General features: G+C 36.6%; 1 protein-coding gene across 2 annotated transcripts in view; it reads right to left on the reverse strand.

Annotated features, from left to right (window-relative positions):
- The window catches only part of LOC136983362 (vascular endothelial growth factor receptor 1-like), a 140056-nt gene that overhangs the window by 33006 nt on the left and 91858 nt on the right, over positions 1-15192 (reverse strand). For both annotated transcript variants that reach the window (XM_067280079.1, XM_067280078.1), the window contains exon 13: positions 377-524. In XM_067280079.1, the coding sequence (XP_067136180.1) occupies positions 377-524 (148 nt within the window). The remainder of the gene's footprint in view (positions 1-376; positions 525-15192) is intronic.

Here is a 15192-nt window from a genome sequence, read left to right on the forward strand (position 1 = left end):
TAATAATCATCGAGGCATTATCGTATCGTTAAAAATTATTTCTGCATTTTGTACAAACAAAATAAATATATTAAAGAATATAAAAAACATGAAAATTATACTTTAGAAGTAAATTTAGTATCAAAAACATTCGATTCAGCACGACACAGTCCGACTGAAAATCGTTCCACTTTCCGGCCATTCCACTTACCGACGTTCCACTTATCGACGCTCTACTGTATTTTAAAAATTTTCATAATGGTACAAATAATTTTCAGATATCTTGTATTTAATGTTAATTACTTTGTCTGTTGTTATTAAAATGTTGCTTTTTGTGTTAAAGCTGTGTTTATGAAATTCATTTGATTATAAATTATTACAAAATAAATTACTATACCAAGTTTCAAACGATCTTTGGGAAACTCCCATCGTGGATCATAAGGTAATAAATCTACTTGGTCTTCCAAAGGGAGTTCAGAACTTAAAAGATTTATTTGCCCCTTCTTAAATAAAAACGAATTATATCTTGATAATTTTCTTTTTCTCTGTTAAAATGAAAAATATTTATTATGTTATATATACTATATGCATATATTACTTTTAAAATTATGTATTTTTAAAAATTACATTTAAATGAAATTATTAAATAAATCCATGAATATTTAGTCTGGAATAAATAAAATAATTTAAACCAATCAAGTAAAATAATGTTCCAGCTGATAAATAATAAAATACTTTATAAATTTCATTAATTTGCACCAAAATAGTTCAGACTCTTTAAAATTCATTAAAATTTTTAAAAACTAGCAAAATAATTTTCAACAATTCTCATTAACTCAACCATCATGTTGAATTGCTTCTCAATCTAAATTACAGGATGGCCTTAATTAAAGTAGAGATGTTTCAAGCTCAGGTGTACAAAATCTGTTCAGCCAAACTCAACCAAAATTGATGTACAAACTATTCAGACCATGGATATGTTTCTATTAACAATTGGCTCAATGGTGAGAAAACAATGGACTGTTGAGTTGTCCATTGAAACCTGTGACATCAACGTTGGTTCACCATTAAGTTCAACAATCTCAACAACCTGAAAGACCACTGAATATTCAACAAACTAACATGGCTTGCATAAAACAAATAAATTTTGCTTATAGAAACTATTGATTCACTCTTGCTGTGGACACTGTAATAGTGGTCGGATTAATGAATTGTCTATATATAATAAAACATATGATTGCTTGATTATATGTTGGATAATTTGGTCAATATTGAAATATTAAGCTTTTTTCAGACAAACTACCTCCATGAATTTGTCCTAAAAATTCAATATATATAAATATTCAATAAATTCAAATTATTGTAAAAAGACCCATTATAGAAGAATTTGATACAGGTAAGAGTTCATTCAAATAAATGGGTTTATTTGGATAATGTTTAAGTGAGTTACTTTAGTTATTCAGCAAAACATCCATAATTGTCGCCTTCTCTTTATTTAAGTTGACCATCATAAAAAGCACCCTCTCAATGCAAATGTTTCTTTTTTCTACAAAACATGATGTCAGATCATTCAATGGCAGGACTCAACAGAGAACTCACTAGTGATATAAATGTCAAATTTAGAAACATAAAGCATAGGATTTCAATTTCTGTAATAAACATTTTTACTTCGGATTTTTTCCACTGGAGGAAAAATGGCACTGTAAATGGAATAAATAAGACATAGTAAAAAAAACAAAAGGTAACAGTTGACAATAGTTTTTATTTCGACTCAATTATAAATACAATTCAATATATTGGCCTTGCACATGTCCTAAAACTGGATTCTAAGAACCATATTTTCTAATGCAAAATGTAGCATATCACCACCTAAAAAACTTGGTTTACCAAGAACATGTTGACTTTGACTTCTGCAACTTTGAAGGACTGAATAATACTTTATGTGGCACAAATCGATAGAGATATGTTGCACTTGATAGTAGAAAATACTGTATGATTCGTAGAATCCAGTTTTCAGAACTTGTGCAGGCCAACATGTTGAACTATATTTGTAATTCAGTCAGAATAAAAACTAATGTCAACTATTTACCTTTTGTTTTCTTTACTATACCTTATTTATTCCAAGTACAGCATCATTTTTCCTCTAGTGACAAAAATCTGAAATAAAAACTTTTATTACAAAAATCAAAATCCCATATGCTGAATAGTATGCACACCAATTTTGGTCAAGTTTGGCTGAACAGATTTTGTACAATAGAGTTCAAAAACACCTCTATTTTAATTATGGTTACCCTGTATGTTGCTAGAAAACTATACATACAGTGATGTCTTGTATTTTAAAATTAATTCATTCTGGGAAGTCATTCAAACTCCAAATCAATTTTTCCTGTTAGAAATAATGGAGAAAGGACTTTGTTTGCTGGTTTGTAGGACACCTTAATTGTTTTGATAGGTTAATTAGGGGAGGAGTTAGAGGGGTTTTAATTTTGTAATTTTGGTAGGTTAAAGAGGGTGGGACCTAAGGTTAGGGGGCAGGAATTGGGGGCACAAATAGGGGGGTCCTTATCTAGGTCGGGAGTGATTTTGGTAAAGTTCTGTTAAGTTAAGTTTCCTACGTGTTACACTAGTTTAAATTATACTTAGTTCATTATGTATATTTTTAAATATAACGAGCTTTGTAATGGCCTTTCCTGCCGTAGTAACGGTCGTAACAATCTTTTCTAATGGCCACTCTATTTTTTTTTTTTTTTTTGAAATGGGTTTTCAGTACTTAAGCTTTATTTGAGGTTAAAATTTTGTTGTTTTAGGTTTAATAGGATTAAATAGTTAACTTTTATTTTAATTAGTCAATTCTCTAGCTGTCTTTGGTAGTTGAATTATTTTCAACTGTATTTAATGGATTAGTAGCCTTAAGTACTCTAGATTATTTTAATTGTATTTATTAATTAATTATTGATCTTTCTATGCCTTGTTTTTGTCATTATATGGTTGTGTTAGTCTTCATTCTCCAATTTTATCTTCGTGTCAACTGGAGGGTTTTCTGTATATCTTGGGCTCTTGAGGAGGTAGCCAGTTCTGCTCCTCCTCTCCCTCCACCAAGTTGCACAGGTTGTTAGTAGGGTTTGCACTTCACTCATTTTTCGCCTTAGTCCCCCCTCAAGCTTTTAGTGTTGTGTGCTATTCGGCTATGGCTTCTCAGTGCACAGCCTCCGAGCAGAGTATTATTATGGATGATAATTTTGAAGGATCATTTACGACTCCTGAAGACTGTATCATTCATGAGACGGGCAAGCTCCTAGGTGGGATCTTAGGTCTCTTGCCAGAAAATAATGGCAATTACATTACTAAACCGCAAAGGATGATAGTATGGGAGAAGGTAACTAAACTCTTTGGATGTGTTAACCAATTGCTTGGCATTGTTAAGGAAGCTAGAAACAATTGTGCTTCTCAACCCACTACTACTGCTCCCAACCCATTATCTTATTCAGAGGTCCTTACGACCAACTAAAAACAAAGCAAGATGACATCTGTTATTCAGAAAACTTTGAACAACAAAATTGACAAAGAAGGCTTGGGGGCAACCATGCGGTGCTAGTATACCCTAGGCAAACAGAGAATGGGTCCAGGATAAATATGGATGAAGTAGCTAAAACAATCAAACAAAGGGTTGAACCCCTTCGTATTGGGGTACAGATAAAGTCCGTCTTTAAAATTAAAGGAGACGGAATATGCGTTTGAGTGAAGAATACTAAGGATTGTCAACTATTGACTAACGCAATTCGAGCCTTACCCGAGGTAGCTGATAAAATTGAATGCAAACAGGCAGAGGGCAGGAAACCGTGCTTACTTTTTCTTAATGTCCCTGATTCTATCTCAGCAGAAGAAATACCTGAGGCACTATTTGAGCAAAATGACATTTGGGGTCAAATAAGGAGAGAAGAATTACTACAAGACTGTAAAGTTCGGACAATTATACATAGGGGAAGAGTGAAAGAAAATTGTGGTCACATTGTTCTCTTGGTAACTCCTAAGATCCATCAAGTAATATTAAACAGTAAGTACGTCTCTCTGGGTTGGGCCAGTGTACGTGTAGATGACTTTGTACTGCTAATTAGATGTTACAACTGTTGCGGTTATAATCACATGGCCCGTGACTGCAATAACAGGCTTACCTGCAGCCAATGTGGAAGAGAGCATAAATATACAGATTGCACGAGGAAACACAAAACACCATCATGCATTAATTGTAAAGAACACAATGAGAATCAACCTACTAATAAACACATTACTGAAGATCATAATGCCTTTAATGCACAATGTCAGATCACTCAGAGATTAAAGCAACAAAGTATCAAACAAACAGACTATGGCATATAACAATATAACTCCTTCCACTCACACTGGTATCCTCTCCTCCAACAGTGTTAATACAGTAGAGCATCGATTATCCGACCGCCAATTAACCAACTTATCGGTTAACCGACCGCGTTCTAGTCGGCAAATTCAAATGTCCACTAGTGATGTGGCGCTACAATATTTGGTTATGTCTTGGCTACTTTAATATTATTTTTGTTAAATTTTTGCATGTTTTAGCTGGCAGCACTGGCTTGACTGTAAAAGGGAGGCTAGTATTTAATTAAACCAGGCCTAATACACTATACTAATAATGTATGTTTTCATACTTTCCGGTTATCCGATTTTTCAGTTATCCGACCAACCCCAGTCCCCAATTAAGTCGGATAATCGATGCTCTACTGTAGTCACCTTACGAATAATGTCAACATAACCCAGATAAATCTGCAGAGATGCAAAGTTGCTTCTTCTCTATTGCTGAAAACTGTGGAAGATTGGAATTCTGATATACTGTTAATCCAAGAACTGTACCTGGTGAACAACAGTATTGTCCGGTTCGAGAAATGGAGGACGTATCCTCCAAAAGACTATACAACCTGTATTACTACTGGTATTTTGGTACGTAACAAGAATCTCAACACTCAGTTTTGCCCTACTTGCAGTACTGAGAGGGTTACTACCATCCTGCTAACTTTTGATAATGGCGTCTTGTACCTCTCCTCCGCCTACTGCTCTCCTAATGATCAGCTTGAGAACCTTATCAATGATCTTGACAATATAAACAACTCTATTGGTCATCACCCATGGCTTATTGGGGGTGATTTAAATGCCAAATCTACAATTTGGCACAGTCCGTTTGGTGACCCCAGAGGACACCTTGTAGAGGAATTTATGGCCAAAAACTCTCTTACTTCTAGGAACACCAGTAACCTTCCAACTTATTTCACTGATAGAGGCAAAAGTTGGGTAGACGTTTGTCTCACCAATTCTTTTTCCCACCATTTAATTACCTTCTGTGAAACTTCTGACACCATTACTGCCAGTGATCACCGGTATATCCGGAATCTCCAGAATATCCAGACTAGCAACACTAACACTGAGGCCAAATACCACACAGATTGGTATGTGTGGTACAGTTCAAAGATGTGTTCAGGGACATCTGGTTAAAGACTAACCCTTATAAAGTGGAAATCAATAAATTAGTGGACACCTATTCTAACTCCATTCTCCAAGCTTACCAAAAGGCAACCACTAGTACTGTTAGCAAAAAGAAGGGGGGCACCTTGGTGGAACAAAAACCTAAAGGTGTTAAGGCAGCAGGTGAAGGCTAACCTTAAGTGCCTCCAAAGGTCCTGGGACCCCATTAACAGAGAAGACACCAGGAATAAATATAGGCAATCTCTGAACAACTACAAAATGCAAATTAATAAGACTCGGACACAGGACTGGAGGGCCTTCTGTACTAAAATGGGCAATCTTTCTGTTTAGTCGGATTCTTATTACATAGTATGTAAGCCAAGAAAGAACACTAGTATCCCAATTAACCTTCGCAAAGACAATGGGAATCATACTACTACTTATAAAGAAACTATGGAACAAAATAAAATTAAGAGCTCACGCCAAGTTTAACTGGGTTCTGGTAGAAAATTCCACTGAGTTTGGCGTTAAACTTCCTATTGCTGAAGCAAGTGAAGCTGTGGCAAAATTACTTGCCCAACTGCAATTTCTTTTGATGTACAGAACAAAACAGGTAGAACCGAAGAGTATACAACTCAAACGCAAGACATTCCCGGTGTGCCTATGAGGGATGATTCCGAGGGTAGAAAAATCCTTTTTAGCCAAGCTAATCAGGAAGAAACGTAAGTGCCTCGCGGAAGCAGAACTACAAAAGTATGAAACGCATCTACAATTCTCTAAAACATGTGATCCTTCAACACTATATGTTCAACTAGGAAAAATACAGAGTATAGCATCCAATTCTACGCAGACGATAAGAAAGAAGTTGAACAAAAAACTACAGTGGTTAATGTGCTCATCACGCACACAAGAAAGAGTGCTAGCAACCACTCCATATTACAATTACGCGGATGAGGATGTGCCTGTCGAAGTGCACGATGTCCTACAAAAGGAACCCAAGTACATTTCCCCCCAACAACACCGACCTTAACCAGTTTGTGCCAGCTGCTTTAGCAGCATTGAAGTCCTGTCAGACAGTAACCACGCACCCACAAATGGAATTAGAAATCGTCACGAAGCTTGCGGCGGTGAAGCAAGTATCTGGTGTGCCTAAGCGTTATGTGAACCAAAAAGTAGTAATGCAATTCCTAGCTAGGAATGACTTGAGGCTATTAATTTCTGACAAAGACAAACGATTCGTTCTGTGCAGGGAGGATGATTTTATCATTAGAGCCAATGGGTTCCTATCACAATCACACTTGCAAGTAGTAAATGACGATCCGATACCAACAGTACTACGAAGAGCAAGAAAAATAATAGCATTACCAGGAGTAGCCTCAACCCTAACTGGGTGCTTCGATCCTCTCACAAACGTAACATGCCCTAGACTATTTTTCCAACCAAAAACGCACAAAACAAACTGGCCATTATGTCCACTGGTAAATAAGAGATCGCATCCTACATCTTTCCTAGAAAAGGCGCTCGCAAAGTTCTTGCATGAACTTCTTCCAGATTCACCATACATTACCCCATCATCTGTGGCTGCCAAGTCCTCCATTGTATCCAGCATAAGTAGAACACACCAATGCTCCTATACTTTCTACAAATTGGATGTGGTGTCATTATACCCATCTGTGCCTGTTTTTGAAGCCGTAATGCTTGCCAACGCCTTGATCATCACAAATGAATTTAACATACAACAGGTGCTATACATATGTGACGCCCTAACTTTCATCACTAAGCACAACTATTTCCTTTTCAACAAGAACATCTACTTGCAAAAGTGAGGGGTTCCTATGGGCTCCCCGCTATCTGCAGTCTTAGCTGAGCTCATTATGAGAGAAATTGAGCGTAGAATTTTCCACTCCCCTCTTGCCATCAGTTATCTGTCACTATATCTGCGCTATGTCGATGATATCTTAATAATATGAGAGAATACAGAGGAGGAATTTTTCAAATTTGTGCAGCAACTAACAAGCATATACCCCACGATCAGTTTCACTTTGAAGAATTTTTTTACTAGTTTAATGCTGAATGCTAATGCTGAATTTTCTACCAGAACCCAACTATGGAACACCTTATGGACGTCTATTTTCCATTGGATGATGCCTCTAGTGACACTCCCAGACAAAAAGACATCAGAAACAACATGAATGTCCTCACTGAAACAGATGACGACATTCCATTTTCATATAACGAGGTGTACAGGGCAGTCAAATCTTTAAAAAACAAAAAGTCCCCTGGACTTGATGGTATTACGCCTCTAATGCTTAAACATGCATTCAATGCCGTTCCTACAGCCCTAGTATACATCTATAATAAGTGCCTACAGCAAGGGGTCTTCCCAAATAGTTGGAAGCACACAGACATCAAATTTATCCCTAAAAGGGACAACGATAACATTAAGAAGGCTGACCAACTTAGACCCATCAGCCTCCTTTCTGTTCAAGGGAAGGTTTTGGACGGCCACATTATCAAAAGGATTAATCATTTTCTCAATACTAATAACCTCCTAAATAAACAACAATATTGCTTTGTAAAGGGCAAATCTACTTACCATGCCATCAATAAGGTTACCAAGTATATTAATAACTCATGGAAAAAAAGGAGAGCACACTCTACTCATTTCAATAGATTTTAAAAATGCATTTAATACTCTGTGGTGGCCTGCCCTAATGGGCCAACTTAAATCCTTTAAATGCCCTCAGAACCTTTCGAAATACTGCTCAACTATTTGGAAAACAGGACCGCAGGTATATACAACTATGGTGAAAGAATCATCCGTCTCTTGTCCAGGGGTTGCCCTCAGGAATCCCGTTCGGGACAGGCCTTTGGAACTGTGGCCGTCAGCCATATTGTTTTCTTGTATATTTTTGTTTAATTCATAAGTTGTAAATAGATATATATATATTTTCTATCTTCCTTCTTCCTTCATTCTATTCTCTTATTTCCGTTCCTTTCTCCTTTGTCTAAACAACCTGACCGTTATTGCTGGAGGGCAGGATTACCCCTCCTAAGTAAGAACAAAAGAAGGCGAGAACGCCCTGAAGGCTAAGTGGTGAACGAGGGACACTTTTCTACTGGACCTCGAGAAGGACGGAAGTGTGAGCCAGCAATCGACCAGGAACGGGAAAAGTCGAAAGGAGGCTACAGGACCGTCGAGGCCAAGAGAAAATAGACACAAAACCGAGGGAATCGAAAGACGTCGAGGGCAGACAGCCGAACAAGGAAAAAGAGAGAAAAACGACTGCCATTGCGGAAATACACTCCAGCGAAATCACCGATCATCGTAGACCCAGGTACCTTTCATCTAATTCTATCTACTTTCGTTCTTTCCTAAATCTATCTGTTTCCCCTTTCCTTTTTAGTTTTAAGGTAGATATAAGTTTAGTTTTAAGTCGGGTGTAAAAAGTTTGTGTTACGAGCGCGGGTGTGATTCTTTGTACGTGGCGACCCCTTCCTCAGTGAAGTTATTCCAGTTGGGATCATTTGTAAATTAGAAAAGGAAAGAACCGTGTTCCGGAAGGGAAATAAAAAGACTTTTAATTGTGTATCAGTTTCTGTGTTCATACTTGTAACGTGCATTCACGGGTTTACAAGCCCTTCTCAACAAACAACCACAGAACATTGCCTATGACGGACTGCTTCAACTCAACAAGGATAACACCCACCCCAGCTCTGGTATCATCCAAGGGTATGCAGATGATACCCTTGTGATGTTGTCAAACTACAACAATGAAATACTACAACAAGATGCTAACAAAATTTTAGACAAAATTCACAAATGGTGTGTAAATAACAATCTTCAAGTGAATTTCAACAAATGTGAAGCCATGGTCTTATCTAAGGGGAGACAACTTAAAAAGCCCTTGAGGATATTCATGAATCATCAAAAGATTAAAAATACTACAAGTCTCAAATACCTTGGGTTAACTTTTGATCAAAGTATGAAGTGGGCATCACATATCACCAACGTTACTAATCGTGCCATCAAAATTTCTAACGGACTCCAAGGTATAAGCCATAAGAGTTGAGAGATGAACGAGAAATTCATCAAAATAATCTACAAAGCATGTATTGAAACCATTGTCCTCTATGGCGCCCCCTTCTGGGCAGAGGCAGTCAACAATGTTCGCATCAAAAAGAAATTAAACAGAGCTCAAAGACTCTCCCTTCTCAGGTAGTGCAGAGCTTATAGGACTGTCCCGACGGCTGCTCTCCAAGTTCTTTCTGGTGTCCTTCCCCTCCACATTAGGGCAAAGGAGGAGATATGGCTGTGGCACCTGCTCAACGGAGGGTCAATTGACGAACAAGACAGTGAACTTTACAAATTTATGGAGATTGTGCTTTTTCCCAACTTGAACGATCCCCTTCTTTCCCACCTTACATCTAACCTAAATGGTAAGCCTGAGGTCTCAGAACTCCATCCCAGTATCGCAGGTGATATTTCTATCTTAGACTTTCATGACAATCCCAACTATTATATACAGATATTCACCGACAGATCTAAAAGCCACAGCAAGGTGGGGTCAGCATTTGTGGTTAAGGAATGCAACAATAGCAATTTCTCTTACCAGGCAAGCTATTGTCTTGCTAGTATCTGTACAATTACTCAAGCTGAACAGTTTGCCATTCTGCAAGCTCAAATATGTTAACAACTCTAAGATCAGGAATCGTCATATTAGGATCTGTTCTGATAGCCAAGTCGCTATCAGGAGAATAGTCAACAATCTTGGCTCTCTCTCTTCGTATTCAGGAAAAAACTCTCTGCTCACAAAACAGCATGGCCTTCTAATGGATCAGGGACCATACAGAGGTGGAAGGGAACTCTTTGGCGGACTCCCTCACAAAGCAAGCTGCTGCTTCCTCTGCCACCCCCACCTACTGGGGAGCCTCAGACATCTCAATTAAAACCACGATTCACAGTACCGCCATCCAGTTGTGGCAACATGAGTGGGAAGATGGAGACTCCAGAAGAGCGACCTACCAATACTTTCCAAACATCTCGTCCAAACATCTTAAAACAAGAACTTCTGCACCAACTTCCATAACACACAGCTCCTGACAGATCATGGAAATTTCCAGCAATACCTACATCAATTTGAACTTAGGAAACATCCCTATTGTGACTGTGATGACATCTCCATACAGAATGCCACTTACTTGATCTTTGACTGCACCAAACACGACAATCATCAGATCAGGAGTAACGCTAAAAAAGGGCTTCAATTGGCCCTGTCCACCACGAGCTCTCGTGGAAGATCCAGACATTTTTGCAGCCCTAGAAAAATTCATCCACGCCACCGGCGCACTGGACCCTACCTTTAACTAGTTCATCCTACTATTATTGGACCTTTTGTATGTTTATTACTGTATTAATGTTTGTATGTTTATCACTGTATTAATGTACCCATTACGCCTTAGTTTTTTCCTTGTCATCATTTTTCAACTACTGTAACTTATGTATTCATTGTATATATTTCGTATATTATCTTTTGTTTTGTTAATAAATGTAATGCAGGTGCTCACAAGTCTTCCTACTTCACCATCTATCCTATCTTACTTTTTCTTCACCTTCCACCTTCCTCAACTCTTCTCATCTTTCCTATCCCCTTTTCACACCCAGGCAATACCTATGAGTAGTCCTGAGTCTTCATCCCCTTTGTGCTACTGCTACTGTTAGAAATAATGGAAAGTAAATTAATTAATCCCAGACCCTAACAATACCCATTTCGATAAACTTAAAACTGCAAATACATATAATTTAAGGTAAAAATAACATTATTAAATGCCCTAATAATAAATTGAAATATGAAAATAATAAACAAAATAAGTAAATACTGTACATATCTCCCAAGGCACTCACTCAACCGGACATTGCAAACCCCAGCAAGGCATATATATATATATATATATATATATATATATTATATAATAAAAATAAGCTTTCGGGCTGCCAGATCTGCCACATTTGTACTGCTTTCATACTTTGTGATAACTTTCTTTTTCACCTCAATCATCAATATTACAATCTTCCTTTGTTGCTTCCATATACTTCTTGGATGTCATAGTTAATGACATCCAAGAAGTATATTTTGCATTCAAACTCTGAAGTGTTCAAAGTACAAGTATAAGTAAAGGTTATATTTGAACAGAAAGTTTTTGCATATTTTTAAGTTATAATTACTTAACTTAGATATGTAATTTAATTATAACAGCTGTAAATTTTAACACATTATTGCTAATGTGAGATTGTATTCCTGATTTAGAAACTTATTTTAAACTTTTTACTTCATGTTTTGTTTGAATAAAATCAAATCAAAATGTCTTAGATAAAAAGCAAATCAGGCATATTATGCTCTGTGTGTTTTGGAAAGGCTGTAATGTTGTATACAAACAGTAAAAGAAATATATAATGTATATGGGAAATATGCTCCTAGACTTTGAACATATCAATTGTGGTTTAAAAAAATTCCATTCCACAAATTTGAATTAAAGGATAAAAAATGTACAGGGTGTCCAAAAGCTGTTGACAGAGAATAATTGAAGGAAGAAATTGTTAAAAAGTGACAAATAACACACAATATATACATAATCAAACATACCAAAAATAAAATGAGAAAAGAATTGAAAACATGAGAGCAAGAGCAAGAGACAACTTGGACACACAGCAAATTGTGTTTATACTTTTAGTGCATTTTTTCATTGGGCATAGTTCAAACTCCAAGGTAATGTTTTGTCAAAATTTGCATTCAAACTCTGAAGTGTTCAAAGTACAAGGTATCACTGTATAAACAGCCACAAACAAAAACCTTTTTACCAGTGTTGTACTCGACACAAAAACCTACTAACGTTTTCAGCCTCCATCAAGGCCTTCTTCAGGTGCAGAATTAACTAGCATCCCCCTTGGCCCGTTAGAACGAATCACTGTAAATACTGTATTTTCACAGAATGACCACATAAAAATGGGGGTTACCAGCATTCTGGTTAAACTGTAACTAAAATATAAAATTAATCAGATCTAACAAAACTAGTTGTTAATTAAACATTAAAGAAAACATTCTTCCAAGTACAATGAAATAATAACATTGCAATTTGACTGACATGTAAATGAAAACTCTTTCTGATTTTAAGACATTAAGGACTTTTCAACATTAGTAGTATTAGTAGTAACAGTAAGTCAGTTTGGGATACATTGACCATCTATCTTGACATTAAAAATAACATCTTCCTCTCAAATTTCACACATAGCTGATATTAATCCATATAAGTTGAGATAATTTACACAAGTTTCTTAAATTTAATATGTTTATTTTTGCATTTTTAAATCAAATAATGATAAAATACACATAAAAAAGCACTTTTGGAATTCCATGAGTATTTTACGTTGTTAGAAAAACAACAAAATGAAGAAATTAAACATATAATCATAGTTTTTGATGTAATGCTGACAGTTTCACAGTTTTAAAATAAAAACTTGTGTTTTTATTTAGTCGTTTTTTAGTTGTTTTTTTTTATGTAAAATAACATAACTTGTTTGTTTTTTTTAATGCACCCTCTAGAAAGGGATGTAAAACCTCACTTAAATGGCATGCCAGTTTTTGCCATACGGTGATATCCGATTTTATGGTCTCCTCGGATAGATTGGCATGTCGGTTATTCTGCAAAAATATAGTATATTTCCTAGCAATATAATTTATATAATAAATATAAAATTCATTGAATATATATAAGTTATGCCAAATTCAGAAATGTTACTCATTTCATGAAATAGGCAACTGCATCAAGTGATATTAGCATATCATTGTAGTAAATTTATGAACTTACCTATTTGGAAAGCTTTCATTTTGTTTCATTTTTTTTTACCTCTGTTTACCATTGTTTACGAATTTCTAATTTTGAAGTTTTTGCTATGAATACTTACTTTTCTATTATATATGCTTAAACACTAATGTAGCATTTAATGTAACATGTATGTAAAAAATATCATTAAGTTATCTTTTAGTAAGAATACAATACTAAAATAAATCTTTGTTTAATGTTTCTAACCCATAATTCAAAGAGTGAAACAAAAATCAATATTTTCTTGGAAAATATAAAATGGCAATTTCACAAAATAAGCAATTCAAAATCACCTTATTTCATGAAATAAGCAACATTCCCAGATTTGATGTAACATTTATAAAAAATTTTATAATTCACCTATACACACCGGGCTAATACTATTCAAATCTCCTGTAAACCTTGTAACCGGTGCAGTCAAAGTTCGTACACGAACATTTTCGGCCCCTCACTAGGTCCTTCTTCAAGCAAAATTTTCTTTTTCGACCGTTAAATCGAATAATATCCTCTTAACGAATAAAAATTCGAATCGTCAAAAATTCCGAATCTAACGAAACCACGTGCTATCCAATATTCCAAAGTTTTCGTAAGATGATCGCGTGCTTATCTTCGTGATGTAATCATCTAAACGCAATCCGATTGTAACTTTTTCGATGCGACTTCCCCGTAAGGGTCTTTTTTATTCATTTGGCCCCAATTGTTTCAAATCGCTGTCTTGAATTAATGCCTGCCACGCTAAAAACAGCTTCATCTCATCCTTCAAATTGATTGGTTGGGTGTACTCGAAGTCTTTACAAATCTCCATTTGCTCCAACCATCTAAGGTGGTCCGTGTGACGAGTGGTGATGAGGAGTTTTGCATTCGTGAAGTTCGCTGTTATTTCCGGATCCGAGGCATAAATCGCAAGTGCGGTGTTGTTTCTGTTAGCCCTAATGTCTTGCTGATGTTCCTTCCATCTAATTTCCACCGATCATTTCGTGGCGCCGATGTACATTAAATTTCTATTAAATCTATGGTCCTTTAAAAGTGACCGCGTACACCCCTGGTAGTTTTTTCCTGTCCGGTCTATCCTTATCATTACGGAGTATTTGAAAAATCGACGGGCATCGTCTGTATGCTATACGTATTCCTTGATTTTTTCGCTATTGGTAAGGGTCACAAGTGTGACCCTTTACAAAGTCTCGGCGTTCAGGACTTTGGTCAAAAGGGCGCACACGCACTGCTCGACACGGGAAGCACTTGAACAGGAAATGAAGTACCTGAGAGAACTTGCAAAAGAGCACGGATATGATAGATTAATACGGAGGTTAGAGAGGCAATATGAAGACGGTACACGTCAGGCGCCACCCCCCGACGGCGGCATAGGACAGCCGACACAACGACTGGTACCGGTAACGTACAACCTCCAGTTGGCATCGTTATATAAAAGAATTGCGAAAAAATAAGAAATACGTATAGCATACAGATGATGCCCGTCGATTTTTCAAATACTCCGTAATGATAAGGATAGACCGGACAGGAAAAAACTACCAGGGGTGTACGCGGTCACTTTTAAAGGACCATAGATTTAATAGAAATTTAATGTACATCGGCGCCACGAAATGATCGGTGGAAATTAGATGGAAGGAACATCAGCAAGACATTAGGGCTAACAGAAACAACACCGCACTTGCGATTTATGCCTCGGATCCGGAAATAACAGCGAACTTCACGAATGCAAAACTCCTCATCACCACTCGTCACACGGACCACCTTAGATGGTTGGAGCAAATGGAGATTTGTAAAGACTTCGAGTACACCCAACCAATCAATTTGAAGGATGAGATGAAGCTGTTTTTAGCG

This window comes from Centruroides vittatus, unplaced genomic scaffold (genome assembly GCF_030686945.1).
Source record: "Centruroides vittatus isolate TY-2023 unplaced genomic scaffold, ASM3068694v2 contig_880, whole genome shotgun sequence".
Lineage (NCBI taxonomy): Eukaryota > Metazoa > Arthropoda > Arachnida > Scorpiones > Buthidae > Centruroides > Centruroides vittatus.